The sequence below is a fragment of the Protopterus annectens genome, chromosome 2.part0 (assembly GCF_019279795.1).
Source record: "Protopterus annectens isolate FY-2018-M chromosome 2.part0, PAN1.0, whole genome shotgun sequence".
Classification (NCBI taxonomy): Eukaryota; Metazoa; Chordata; order Ceratodontiformes; family Protopteridae; genus Protopterus; species Protopterus annectens.
The window spans coordinates 37,001,376-37,016,821 of record NC_056728.1 but is presented as its reverse complement, the minus strand read 5'-3'; the positions used below and the strand labels follow the sequence as shown (position 1 = coordinate 37,016,821).

The window sequence follows — 15,446 nt, the reverse complement described above, 5'->3', positions numbered from 1 at the left end:
AGGTGCCTAAATGGGATTAAAATTTCATCATCCAAACTCTTGGATGGAGATCTTGAATGTTGGGGTGGATTAAGGATCTGTTGTCCTGTCTGAGAAGATCCACTCTGTGAAGGAGTTTTTAATACTTATCCTTGGTCAGATGCATGATAAGAAACAGCAAATGCTGTCTGTGCCGAAAGGAAGTTCCTAGAAACTTCTTGGGCAAATCCATCTTGATCTTTAGAAGTTTGGGTTTAAGAGGAAAGAGGAAAGGCATAAAGTTCAAGGGAAAGAAAATGCATCTGCTTTTTAAGCATTTTTGAAGGTGTCTTGGAATAGAACTGGTTTATGAAGATCTACCATGGATCTGATGAAGGTGTCTACTACTTGGTTCTGCTCTGAGAGAAGGTATGAAGTCTGAAGAGTAAGACTGTTTTCTGTTGCCAGGTCGCAGGCAATCCTGGCTAGTCTGCACAGGGGATATGGCTTTGTTTCTCTCGTTTGTTTATATACCATATCACTATGGTGCTGTCTGTTATCACTAACATTGGTTCAGGGATCCATAGCTGACTTAAGATTTTGATATGTTTTATTAGACCCATCACCTCTTTGACAGTTATATGCTTGCCCCTGGTATGAGGCTCTCACATGCCCTGTACCTTGAAGCTTTGGGACACTGCTCACCTTGCAAAGTCTGTAGAATTTGTTGTGATTAACTGAGCAGGAAGAGGGGGAAAAAATGGGAGGCACAGATTTAACAAGACCTGATTGGACCAACATATAAGGTCATTCTTGATGACACTGAGCACTGGAAACTGGCAAGATAAGGGATGAAGATGCTGGATCTAAACTGATTTGAGATACCATTGTATTTTCCTCATGTATAATCTAGCAAATGAAGCCATTAGGATGCAGGAAGCCATGAAGCCCAGAAGTTTGACAAATTGTCTTGCAGTGGACATGCTCTGATGAGCCAGATTTAGAAAGAGCACTTAATAAAATGGTACTCCATTTGAAGATGGACAAGCAATGGTCAATGAGCGGTCTAGCAGGCCTCCTAAAAACAGTAACTTATATGAGGGGGGTTAGTAAGATTTTTTTTTTCAGATTTAGCTTGAACATCAATTAGACTGCAGAAAATATTTATGGTGAACTGAATGACAGCTGAGGTATCTTGGACTAATGGATATGGATGCCCTGAAGTCTTTAAAGGCAACGACTGGGTCCAAGCATTTATGAAAACTACTGGAGCAGTGGAAATACCAGATGGCAAAGATGTAAACTGAGCAAGCAATCCCAATGTATAGAATCTTAGGAAGCATCTGTGCTTTCTGAAAATTAGGATGTGGAAGGAGGCACATTTTAAGTTCAAAATTACTAAAAAACATTGGAAAACAAAAGGACAGAAAAAGAGTTGTAAAATGAATTTTGGAACCAAAATAAAAGTATTTACCTTCAAAATTGGTTTCCATGTATCTGCTTTTCTGGGAAACAGAAACACTCTGGAATAAAAACTTTTGATGCTGTGGGATGGAAGTACTGGTTGTATTCCACCCTGGCAAATCAGACAAAACTTGTGTAAAGATATGGATTTGATTTTTTTTAGCAGATGTGGGATCCTTGACTGAAGAGGAAGGGATGCCCATTGAAGTTTTTAACTATTTTGATTATTTTTAGAACCCAGGTGATAGATATTATATAAAGTTAAATATTTTCCCCAAAGCAATTGTGAAATAAGACAAGGTTTGAAATAAATGTTTCTTTCTAAGAAGCAGAAATGCAAGGCTTAGTTAAAATAAATACAGAAAGTATGACAGCCTTAGCAACAGCTATCTCAGACAGACATCTGCTAGAAACTCATTTTTCTTTAAGTAATAATTTTCACATATAATAATGAAACTTTTAGGCAAAAACAGGGAACAGCCATGGCACCATTTGCACCCATGTATGCAAACTTATTCATGGTTTATTTTGAATTAGTATGTTTGTATAAATGTAATTTTGTTAAGAATTATGTAAAATATTATTTTCGTTTTATAGATGATTTCATTTTTGTATGTGAAGGGGGTAAGAGTGAAATTTTGCAGCTTGTAGTTAATTTACAACAAAATACATTAAATTTGTCTTTTGATGGGCTACAATATGGAACCCAGGTCTCTTATCTAGATCTGACACTTAAGGGTTTGGATAATGGTGAAATTTTTTACTGGGGTATATAGGAAATTCTTAGATGGAAGCCAGTACCAGTATGCTACTAGTTGTCATCCTCCCATGATCTATCATCTTTGCCATATGGTGAATTTTAAAGATTATCTAGAATTTGCTGGAAGAAAATATATATAAATATATATATGAAAAATATGTTTTCTAATAGAGGTTATTGTAGGAAAGCAATAGAAGAAGCTAAGCAAAAACTTTTTGTGTTAAAAATCAAAAAACAATGTTAGTGACAGGTTGTGGGTCAATGGGGGTAGAGAGAATGATACAAACAAGAATGAACAAATGTATTTTTTTGTTAGCACATATAATATTCAAAGTGAAGAAGTATTATTGTAAGATATTATTGGAATTTTCTCCACAAAGATAGGGATTTGAGCAAAATTTTGAGTAAGCACCTTATGATGTCCTGCAAACGGGGAAGAAGTTTAAAGGACATGCTTGTTCATGGAAATTTTGTCTTACCAAAAAGTAACAAGTGTTTGTCCAACATCTATGGGCACTTATAAATGCAACAGTTGTTCTATTTGCAAATATATAATATATTCCTTTGAATACATGAATAAAATCAAATCTGCACCATGGAGATGTTTTTCATGTAACAGTAAAGGAGTTATTTATGCCTTAAGATGCCCGTGTGGCTTCTTTTATATTGGTGAAACAAAAAGAAGTTTTAAGGGGAGGTTAATGGAACAGATCAGGGACATAAAAAATCAAAAGGAAGACATGATTTTGGCATGTCATTTAAGAGATGTACATGGCAGTGATTTTTTTATGGTTCAAGGTTGTATTTTAGAGCAAATATTTGTTGAAAATGATGATGAAATTCTTTTGAAAGAAAAACTGTTATACAAAGAGTCTGTCTTTATTCTTAAATATGATACTTTAGTCCCTATGGGGCTGAATGGAGAGGATAATTGGAAGCATTTTATTTAATTGTTTGATTGTATTATTGATTGAGTTTGTGTTTTTTGTATAAAAGGTAGCACATTTTTAGCTGAATTTTGTAACTCCTGGAAGTTTTTGTGCCGAGGCGCTAGAGAATAAAATACTTTTGGGTCTGAACCAGTGGTCTTGCTCTGCTAGAAACATGCTTAGTTTAATATATGTGGTTTAAAATTGGTTCATGAAAAGAAGAACATGTCTAGTTTGTGAAGACTTAGGCTTAAACTGATATAGTAGAATGGCATCCTGTTATGACTGCCTGAAACATAGAGAGAGACATTTGCTATTTTATTTTAACGGGGACCCGCCCCTGTTTTTAACAGGGACTTTCTGTGAGATTTCAGATGCAGAAATGAAAGAAATAAAATACAGACACTTCAACTGATGCAAAGATTACATGGACAAGAATCAGTCATGCAAACCACAAGGACACTAGGAAATAACATCTGCTGCTATGCAAAGTGTATATAAAACTGGACATTGCTTGCTTTTCTGGAAAGACATCTTGATCAAGTGTGCATTGATCTTGGACACGACATAGCTCATGAGATGCAAAGACTGTATTCTAGCTATGTTATAATAGAATTGAAATAACTCAGACAGTATAACTGCTTGGACATATTAAACTATAACAGAAACAGCAGCAGTATTTTGTGGGTCTGGTTACTCTGTCATCAGAAATAATTTAACACCAGGTATCTGATGTTATCTTTTCCAGAAATTAAGGAAATCAGAAGAGACTGCCTGGAGTTTGGGAAAAATAGTCTGATAGGGAGCACAGGTAGTAAGTGGGCTTTCTTTTCGATATAAGGGTCCTTGAAATTCATCTCCTTTCCATTTTGAATTTCTCTGACAATATTGGTGTTTAGCTGGCTTTGCTGGGATGTTTTGAAGGACTTTCAAAAAAAAAAAGACTTGAAGAAGATGGATAATTCCTTTTAATCTAGGAACAGAAAGAAAACAGAGTTGATTCCTTGCATCAGTTTACCCTTTTATTCCAATTTTATAATACTTCTGCTAAGGAATTGCCAAACAGAAGTTCTCTGTCAAAAAGGGCATTCAGCGACTGTACCTTAACATCATCAAGAAAATTTTGTAATCTTATCCATGCATTTCTATGTACTACAGTATCAGTAGCGGCAGTCCCAGACACAGCATCTACTGTACCATAAGCACAATTAATAGTATGCTTAGTGACCTGAGAAGCAAAGTTTAATATTTCTAACAGGGAAGATTTAGTCTCAGAGTTAGGAAGTGAAACTCCGGGTTGCTACATGTTAACAAAAATAGATACAGGATGCTCAAACATGTGAGTCTCACAATTAATAGCTGTAAAAGCTGAAATAGAGGATTACAGACCATCTTTCCAAAGAACAACAACCTTTGTCATTTGAGACAGGTTCAGAGGCTAAAAAGGACTTGGAAGCTCTGTCTCCACCCATATAACTAATAGCAGGGCCTGCATTATATATATCATATACACTGTAAAATCCCTTGGGTTACTTAGTAGCAAGGGTTGGGAATTAGCATAAACACAGGCAGATGCAAATGCATCATCCACACCCCAAAAAACTGGGGAAATGGCCAATGGCTTAGGGAATCAATGCACAATAATTCAAAACATCTTCTATGAAACTCTGGAATTTCCCTATCTTCCTATTTAAAATATTCCTTCATTTTTGAAATTCCATTTACAAATATTTTTTTTTCATTGGGGGATTCTAAGGAGAGGGTATCTTCCCCCGACCAACAAGCATTACGTGACAATAATTTGGAGGTGTAGTCCAAGTACTCAATATCTGATTAAGAAAGAACCTCTTCATCTGAGCAACAAGGGGCCTCTTTCTTTTAAATGGTGTAGAAACTGGAAGCAAAGACTGAAGAGACTTGATTGCCTGGAATAGGCCTTGGGCAAAATTGTACCAGTTTTCTTTTTCTTTTCATGTTATAAGTCGTACCAGTCTTCTTAAGAAGTTTTCTGGGTACAGGGGCTATACAGAGGTAACAAATGTTTGTCTTTAGGGTCCCCCTTTTTAAAAGCCTCTAGCCTTAAGGTCTTATGAGGGACATCTTAAGCCCTCAAGCAAAGATCAGCCACAGTCTCTCTCCCCAGTACCTGACAAATACCTCTCTTGCTCTCAGAAATTATAATCCTTGTTTCTCCATTCTTGGACAAAGTCTGAAGTAAGGTCTGAAAGGATGTGCTTAAATCCCAGGCTATAGTGGCATCCTGAGGGGACATGCCAGAGGGACCAGGAGAAATGGATTGATGGTCTGAGGGCCGAGAAAACACCTCAGTGTATATACCAGACCCAGACAGTAGAACAGTGGGTAAAATTCAGTATTCTCCTCTTTCCACACCTTTTTATTTTTCCTCTGGGGAAGGTCTGCTGAAAGAAAAGTTAGGTTGCCATGGTTCCATGCTCCAGCCGTTTAAAGCACTTTTTCTCTAGAAATAATTTTAAAGATTTTTGCCTAATTCAAAGAGTTTTGGGAGAAAACAAAAAGCAAACTGACAAGACCTAGTAGCGTGTTGATCCCCGAACAAAAAATGCAACAGGAATGGGTATTCTTGTAGGAAATTTGCCTGCCACAGAAGCATTTACCCTTCCTGCCAGACATAATCAAATCTGAATAAACTTTTCTCCCAAAAAAGGAAGGCACCCCAATGGGGATACTTATCTACACAATTTTGTAGCTGAAGCTGACCGCCAAACTCCTGACTCTAAGCAGATGAAAAGTCTAAGTGTACTGTACAGCAAGAATGTCCTGAGTTTTTCTGAGTCTTTAAACCCTCTGTTATACCAGCATGTAGTCTTGTTCGAAGGGTGGACATATGGGATCTGAGGAAGATGCCCAAATCTTTGAAGACTGGCCAAAAGAGCAGTCCATGGCAGTATATGTCCCATGTCGTTATAGCTACTGCATTAGTGATCTAAAGAAGAACATCACCATTTGCTATCAGTACTGCAGTTATTGTGAGGTCTCTAAATAGAAGACTGCAGCCTCTCCATCCCCAAATATTTGAATAAGAGGGGCAGAAATATAAGATTATGTGTACAAAATGGAAACTTCTGGCTGCATCACTGTCTTTGCACCCTTTTAAGAACAAATATAGTATAAGTTTGAAAAAATTTTACAAAAAAAAAACATGGAAAATGTTCCAGTTTCTGCCTACTGGAAATCTCTGTAGATGATGGCATTTTCACATCTGTTTGAAAAATCAGATTATTTTTTTACTATAGCAGGAGTTACTGATATCAGTACTCAAATGGAAGTTATTACAGAAAACTTCTTGTTGAAATTCCACATCACCCAATTAAAAGCTGGTGTTTGGCTTATTAGAATAAGCCAAGTGTATGCTTTATTAACCAAGAGGTAGAATTGTTTGCAAACTGGTAGATTTTTATGGGTAATGTCATTAGCACAGTGCTAGAAAGAAATAAGCACCCAGACTGTGAACCAGACACCTCAAGTTTATTCAGAGGCCTAGGTGCTGGAAGAGCCAATGATAGAAGCATGGGAATGAGCAGTCAAACCAGTTCAATTATTCTGCATTGAGGGATGCAATTGACCAACTTCATGAATGACTCCAAGCAGAGGCAAGAGACTCTGCACTCTTTCAAATGTGCAAAGCAAAGCAGCCAAATTAGGGAGTGCACTTACTTGAAGAGGAGGGGGAAGGCGTGCCTGAAGGCAGGAAGAGAGGAGGAAGGTTAGGAGTGTATTACCGAGGGTAGGAACTTTGAATGTTGGCAGTATGTCTGGTATAGGGAGAGAGCTAGCTGATATGATGGAGAGAAGGAAGGTTGATATACTGTGCGTGCAAGAGACCAGATGGAAGGGAAGTAAGGCCAAGTGTATAGGAAGAGGGTTTAAATTGTTCTATCATGGTGTGGATGGCAAAAGAAATGGGGTAGGAGTTATCCTAACGGAACAGTATGCCAAGAGTGTTTTGGAGGTGAAGAGAGTATTTGATAGAGTGATGTTTATGATGCTTGAAACTGATGGTGTAATGATGAATGTTGTTAGTGCATATGCTCCACAAGTTGGGTGTGCGATGGATGAGAAAGAAAAATTTTGGAGTGAGTTGGATGAAGTGGTGGTGACTGTACCCAAGGGTGAAAGACTAGTGATTGGAGCGGACTTCAATGGGCATGTTGGTGAAGTGAACAGAGGGGATGAGGAAGTGATGGGTAGGTATGGTGTTAAGGAGAGGAATGCAGAAGGTCAGATGATTGTGGATTTTGTGAAAAGGATGGACATGGCTGTGGTGAATACGTATTTTAAGAAGAGGGAGGAGCATAGGGTGACGTACAAGAGTGGAGGAAGATGCACACAGGTGGATTATATCCTATGTAGGAGGGCCAGTCTGAAGGAGATTGGAGACTGTAAAGTGGTGACTGGGGAAAGTGTAGTTAAGCAGCATAGAATGGTGGTCTGCAGGATGATGTTGGTGATCAAGAAGCGGAGGAGGAGTGTGAAAGCAGTGCCAAGGATTAAATGGTGGAAGTTAAAAAAGGGTGATTGTGAGGTGGAGTTCAGGGAAGAGTTAAGACAGGCACAGGGAGGCAGTGAAAAGTTACCGAATAGCTGGGAAACTACAGCAGAGCTAGTAAGGGAGACTGCTAGGAAGGTGCTTGGTGTGACATCTGGACAGAAGAAGGAGGACAAGGAGACATGGTGGTGGAATGAGGAAGTACAGGAGAGTATACAGAAGAAGAGGCTGGCGAAGAAGAAGTGGGATTGTCATAGAGATGAAGAAAGTAGACATGAGTATAAGGAGATTAGGCGCATGGCAAAGAGAGAGGTGGCGAAGGCTAAGGATAAGGCATATAGAGAGTTGTATGAGAGATTGGACACTAAAGAGGGAGAAAAGGACCTGTACTGATTGGCTAGACAGAGGGACAGAGCTGGGAAAGATGTGCAGCAGGTAAGGGTGATAAAGGACAGTGAGGGAAACGTACTCACAAGTCAGGAGAGTGTGTTGAGTAGATGGAAAGAGTACTTTGAAGGGCTGATGAATGAAGAGAATGAGAGAGAGAGAAGGTTGGATGATGTGGGGATAGTGAATTAGGAAGTGAAGCAGATTAGCAAGGAGGACGTAAGGACAGCTATGAAGAGGATGAAGAATGGAAAGGCTGTTGGCCCAGATGACATACCAGTGGAAGCATGGAGGTGCTTAGGAGAAATGGCAGTGGCATTTTTAACCAGATTGCTTAATGAAATTTTGGAAAGTCAGAGGATGCCTGAGGAGTGGAGAAAAAGTGTTTTGGTACCTATCTTTAAGAATAAGGGTGATGTGCAGAGCTGCAGTAACTACAGAGGGATAAAATTGATCAGTCACAGCTTGAAGTTATGGGAAAGAGTAGTGGAAGTTAGGTTAAGAAGGGAGGTGATGATTAGTGATCACCAGTATGGTTTCATGCCAGGAAAGAGCACTACAGATGCAATATTTGCTCTGAGAGTGTTGTTGGAGAAATACAGAGAAGGTCAGAAGGAGTTGCATTGTGTCTTTGTGGACTTAGAGAAAGCATATGACAGGGTGCCTAGAGAGGAGTTGTGGTATTGTATGAGGAAGTCCGGAGTAGCAGAGAAGTATGTAAGAGTGGTACAGGATATGTACAAGGGTAGTGTGACATTGGTGAGGACTGTGGTGGGAGTGACAGATACGTTTAAGGTGGAGGTGGGATTACATCAAGGATCAGCTCTGAGTCCTTTCTTATTTGCAGTGGTCGAAAAATACCACGGGGACCTTGCTCCAGCCAATAATTGTGTAAACCAAAACCAATGTCCTTAACGCAATTTTATTAGAAGTAGACAGTGTTTTCGCCAAAGCCTCTGCCGTAGCTTCTTCAGAGGATATATTTAAAAAAAATATAAAATGCAACCTCTTTTTTATATGTTGACAATAAAGTAAAATACAGGAAATGATGTCAGCGCTACACCAGCAAGAACGCGAGACCAAAAACACACACGTACGTAACTGTCTAAAGTAACAATTCACAATAGATATAAAGTAATCCTAGACACCAGTGTGATCAGTCCTGACCCACAAGTGGAAAGCTTGTGGTCGACATCAAATATAAAAGTAAAATATAAATAACTAATCTCATACGAAAAGTGCATGCTTAATATCTCAATAAAGAGACATGCACTTGTTATTAAAACCTCATATTTAGGTATTAAAAGTGATGACAAATAATATCTTAAAAAATGATGACTTATAAAACACATTTACAAGTCCTATTTCAGCAAAATTATAAAAATGCTTTATAATTGTTGCTAAAATCAAAAACATAAACATAAATGGCAAGTTAATACAAAACTGTTAAAAAATCTTCAGAAGTATAATAAATATGGGTCACAGATGCACCAGTTTATGTAGACCATTTGTTAAATATTTTTATAAATATGGCCTAAACAAACTGAAAAAACCTACCCATAAAATTCATCCCAAGTAGCTGTCTAAAAGTGTGTTTAATTTACTTTAAACCTCATCTGAAATAACTCCTTAACTTTAATACAGCCGAAATATTGCCCTACTTGGGATGAATTTTATGGGTAGGTTTTTTCAGTTTGTTTAGGCCATATTTATAAAAATATTTAACAAATGGTCTACATAAACCGGTGCATCTGTGACCCATATTTATTATACTTCTGAAGATTTTTTAACAGTTTTGTATTAACTTGACATTTATGTTTATGTTTTTGATTTTAGCAACAATTATAAAGCATTTTTATAATTTTGCTGAAATAGAACTTGTAAATGTGTTTTATAAGTCATCATTTTTAAGATATTATTTGTCATTACTTTTAATACCTAAATATGAGGTTTTAATAACAAGTGCATGTCTCTTTATTGAGATATTAAGCATGCACTTTTCGTATGAGATTAGTTATTTATATTTTACTTTTATATTTGATGTCGACCACAAGCTTTCCACTTGTGGGTCAGGACTGATCACACTGGTGTCTAGGATTACTTTATATCTATTGTGAATTGTTACTTTAGACAGTTACGTACTTGTGTGGTTTTGGTCTCGCGTTCTTGCTGGTGTAGCGCTGACATCATTTCCTGTATTTTACTTTATTGTCAACATATAAAAAAGAGGTTGCATTTTATATTTTTTTAAATATATCCTCTGAAGAAGCTACGGCAGAGGCTGTGGCGAAAACGCTGTCTACTTCTAATAAAATTGCGTTAAGGACATTGGTTTTGGTTTACGCAATTATTGGCTGGAGCAAGGTCCCCATGGTATTTTTCGATTACACTTTGTGGTTTATCATTTTGGGTTTATTCGGTTCATTTTATTTGCAGTGATGATGGACAGGTTGACAGATGAGATTAAACAGGAGGCCCCGTGGACTATGATGTTTGCAGATGACATTGTGATATATAGTGAGAGTAGGGACCAGGTTGAGGAGACCCTGGAGAGGTGGAGATATGCTTTAGAGAGGAGGGGAATGAAAGTCAGTAGGGCTAAAACAGAATATATGTGTGTAAATGAGAGGGAGGGTAGAGGAATGGTAAGGATGCAGGAAGTAGAGTTGGTAAAGGTGGATGAGTTTAAGTACTTGGGATCAACAGTTCAGAGTAATGGTGAGTGTGGAAGAGAGGTGAAGAAGAGAGTACAGGCAGGGTGGAATGGGTGGAGAAGTGTGTCAGGAGTGATTTGTGACAGACGGGTACCAATAAGAGTGAAAGGGAAGGTCTATAAGAGGGTAGTGAGACCAGTTATGTTATATGGGTTGGAGACGGTAGCATTGTCGAAAAGGCAGGAGTCAGAGCTGGATGTGGCAGAGTTAAAGATGTTAAGATTTGCACTGGGTGTGACTAGGACGGACAGGATTAGGAATCAGTATATTAGAGGGTCAGCTCAGGTTGGACAGTTTGGAGACAAAGCAAGAGAGGTGAGATTGCGTTGGTTTGGACATGTGCTGAGGAGGGATGCTGGGTATATTGGGAAAAGGATGCTAAGGATGGAGCTGCCAGGTAAGAGGAAAAGAGGAAGGCCTAAGATGAGGTTTATGGATGTGGTGAGAGAGGACATGCAGGCCGTTGGTGTGAAAGAGCATGATGCAGAGGACAGGAAGAAATGGAAACAGATGATCCGCTGTGGCGACCCCTAACGGGAACAGCCAAAAGAAGATGATGATGATGACTTACTTGTGCTGCTGAACAACACTTTGGAAGCTCACAGATGCGGGTCTGGTGCAGGATTCGGCATGTAGGCCAGGTTGAGTGATCCATTCTCCATGGCTATTTGGATTATGGTTTCTCCTTCAGTCACTTCTTGCCCAAAACTGGAAGCAGTATAAAAGTAAAGCACTATAAGGCTAGTTTCCAGCAGGGAATGGGGATTCCTCTGTGGGCTGCAAGTGGCTAGTGTGGCAACTGTGCCCTGGTCCAGCAATCAAGGAGCCTCAATCCTCACCACTAACACCAGGGAAGGCATCTCATATAAGAGGAAAGGATAACAAATACACACAGTAAAGTACAATTTCCCTTAAGTGCACACAGAGATCACAGTCAGTCTGGGGCTGGTTGTTCCCTTGCTTCCCAGGTCCCCAATAAGACTCCCCACTGGCACAGCTATAGGGTCCAGATCTCAGCCTAGCTGGCAAGCTAACCTCCATTACCCTCTCTGTCCCACCAGTGCTTTGTGTCCCTGCCCAGGTAGCTGACACACCACACACACTTTGAGATAAGTATTTATACAATGTCACAGACACTCCTGGGAAAGGCTGACACAGATTCTCCAGCTATGCCCCTTTACTCAGACTATACGGTAGTAATTTCTACCACCACCAGCTAATAATTATCAGCTACCCAAAGACCCTTAAAAAGGTGCCCAATTATTACTGTGCAATATTATTATCCAATTGGTTGTTGTTGTTTTTCTTTCGACTTTTCCCTGTTAGGGGTCGTCACAGCGAAACTCCAGTACGCTAATGATTGGCAGTCGATTTTTATGATGCTGAGGTGCCAGCCCGGCACCCAACCTTCAGCGAAGGCACACCCATTCACGCATGTATTTCAAACGCCACTCGACCGCGGGGAGGACATGCAGACTCCACACAGAAGGCGAATGTGACTAGTCTAAGGCTTATTAGAGTGGCTTATTACAATACACTATAAATATGCAATGTACTCTAGAGCTTACTTATCTCTACACAAACCAGCCACAGGTAAAGGTTTTTAAAATATTTAATAAATAATTAAAACACAAGACAATACTACTACACCATAGTGATATCTAAGAGTTCAAATGATCACACAGAAACGTAAAACAATACAGTAGGAAAGTTCTGATATAACAGAAAAACACTTGTCTAACTTTCTTCTAAGTTCCTAGCTATTACTGCAAGAAAACATACTTCTAAGACAGTACTTACATAAGACAACAGGCAGAGTGCTGATAAGTTGGATATCAAGATCAAAATGCTCACAGTCTCTCACTGAACAATAGTTTTTAAACTCACTAACAAACAGCTCTGCTAGGCCCTCCCAAATTACATCATTTTGACACTTATGTTTTCCCAGTATACACATGACATCATTTTGACACTTAGTCTGCAGTTCCCAGGCCAATAAATGGCATTATTTAGCAATCTAACACCCGCTCAGGAAACTACAACAATAAAAGACATTTCACATGTACACTCTAGCAATAATGTGTTCAGCCAGCCACTTCAGCACCACTATTTAGATCAAAAGGGTATACAAGACATACTTTTACCTTCAAAAGAACAGATGTGAAATGCTTGGCTTAGTTTTCCTTACAGCAGATGGCAATGTTGCTGCAGTCTTGACGTTCACATTTTACAGTGTTTTTTTCCTTTAAGAACACAAGCCTGTTTGTTTGCGTCTTTCGGCTTTTCCCGGTTAGGGGTCGCCACAGCGGAACTCCGGTCCGCTAATGATTGGCAGCAGAGTTTTACGTGCTGGCTTGCCGGGCCTAACGCACAACCTTCAACGAAGGAATGCCCATTCACGCATGTCGCCACACAGAAGACGCTCTGAGAATCGAACGGGCAACGTCTAATTGTGAGGCGACAACGCTACCGCAGCACCACCACCGCACAAGCCTGTATTTTACATTTATATTCATAAATGATAGAACTATGCATCAGATTCCATTTGACTAGGCTGGCAGCCTTCGCCCATCTTCCCCCATTCTTCACAGCTAGTATAAAGACGAGAAAAAAATGGGTGACAGTCTGAATAAGACAGAGCTTACAATTGGTGGGAAATTAGGGCAAAAATGACCAAGAAAAAAGGTGCACTGTCATTGAAAACAATGAGGAATCCAATCATTTTTTCTTATAAAATATGGTCAGTCTGAAACTTTGCACATCCAGTTCTTCTTTTGCTAATCAAGATAAAACTTTGAAACAAAAAATGTTGAAATGGATTTATGGCAGATACAGACGTTTTTTTTTTTTTTTTTTTTTTTTTGGGGGGGGGGGTGTTAAACAATAACCACTGTAACCCTGCAGAATATAGGTTTGCCCCCTTTTCAAATGACCAAAGTGGGACATTTTTGGTACAAACATCAGATTTTACTGCCGACACATACCCACGGTCAGTACAAAGGTTAGAACTTAATTTTTTTGTCTAAATAAAAGCTTATTCTTGTAGCATTTTAGTTGCTTATTCTGTTTCTTATAACATTTAGGTATTTTAGATACAGAATAACTGTTTTATGCAACCATTACATAAAATATAGGAAATAATTTTGTCCTCAAATCTCAGGACATTTGCCATTTTTAAATTTTTTTCTCAGGACACAACTGCCCAACGAGGGACTGTCCCTCGCAAAGTGGGACAGGTGGTAACCCTAGCAAGAATATAATTTCATTAATGCCGACAAATTCATTCCTTAGGGGGAAAAAACGTAACTAATATAACCAATTGTTATAAAGAGCGAAACGTTTGCATTAATTCATTTTTCCTGATAACAGCTCACAGAAAGAGACACCTGGAAAGTTAGTTGTTTCTTTAAACCCACCTAGTTTCAGTTTGAGTGGAAATGCTGTGAATACGAAAGCCATAGCCGTGTCTTAAACATTTGAAGGTCCAGATCTTGGCTATGAAAGGGTTAGCTGTAGGGCTGGGAGGTGCTAAGGATCTGTCGCTCTCCACTAATAAGCCGATGGATTGTTTCCTTTACCCGAACGATAATGAATTCTGGAAAACCATCTGCATCACCAAATAAAAGGTGGTAACTGTTCACCTTTTCTTATCTTGACATGTCATATATGAGCAAAAACAGAAGTGTCGAGAATCATTCGACGTCTCCGTAGCCATTTTCACCGCAAATAAATAGAAGAGCCGCGAGTCACACAAGGTCCACAATTGCGCGAGGACATCCTCTGTCATTATGGTGAAACGAAAAAATTCTGAGGAGTTGGACCAACAAGCCGGCAGAGGTATTCCGTTTCCGATCCAAACCTTTCTGTGGCGCCAGACCAGGTAAAACAAATAGGGGCAGTAAATCATTTCAAAGAAGTATGCAAATGTAGACACTGCGTTGATTAAACACACAGGTGTACACATGTTAATTATAAAATATTGCACACACACACACACACACATATATATATATATATATATATATATATATATATATATACACATACATGTAGAGGACGGCACAGGTACACATACACACAGTCGCATGCAAATAATATGTTTTGTGGGTATACTTTGGAGTCCATTTTAAAATGCCATGCTGCGCTTTCAACTGTTTAATTTTGTTTTTTTGGCAAAAATGAGAACAAGCGGATAAATTATCAGCCGCGCCACACTGACGTGTCTGAGTAACGTCGTGCTCGTTAGTATTGGCAGATAGTCAGTCTGCTCTATCTAAAATTGTGCATTTTCACGGTTCTTAGACGAGGTATTTCTACTATCCATTTTTGACAAATGTTAAAGCGTTTGTACATGTACCAGTAAGTAGCTAGCTCCAGAAAGATAACGGAAGTGTGAAATTGACTTGCTTTACAGAAGGTTACCTACAATAACCAGCTTTTTACATTAAGATTAGTAAGCTTGATATATATCTACGTATATCCAATATCCAGTAATATACTGGGTCTCTGCACTGCCCTCTGTAGGCTGCCCCCCCTGGTAAGGTCTGATCATAAATCAGTCGTTTGAAGTAACGGTCATACCTGCCCCCCCCCCCCCCCCCCCCTAAAAAGGATGACCATTTTCTCCAAAGCAGACTATAGATAGCCAACTTATTGCCTCATAAACAGATGGCATAAATGGCCACCACTGTCAAAGGTGACCCATA

The 15,446-nt window shown here is 39.1% G+C and overlaps 1 protein-coding gene across 1 annotated transcript in view; it reads left to right on the top strand.

The window, feature by feature from the left end:
* Nucleotides 1-14,215: 14,215 nt before the first annotated feature.
* UNC80 (unc-80 homolog, NALCN channel complex subunit) overlaps nucleotides 14,216-15,446 on the top strand; it is a 5,631,640-nt gene continuing 5,630,409 nt past the window's right edge. The window contains exon 1 of the mRNA XM_044060513.1: nucleotides 14,216-14,620. Coding sequence (XP_043916448.1) covers nucleotides 14,529-14,620 — 92 coding nt within the window. The 5' untranslated portion in view covers nucleotides 14,216-14,528. The remainder of the gene's footprint in view (nucleotides 14,621-15,446) is intronic.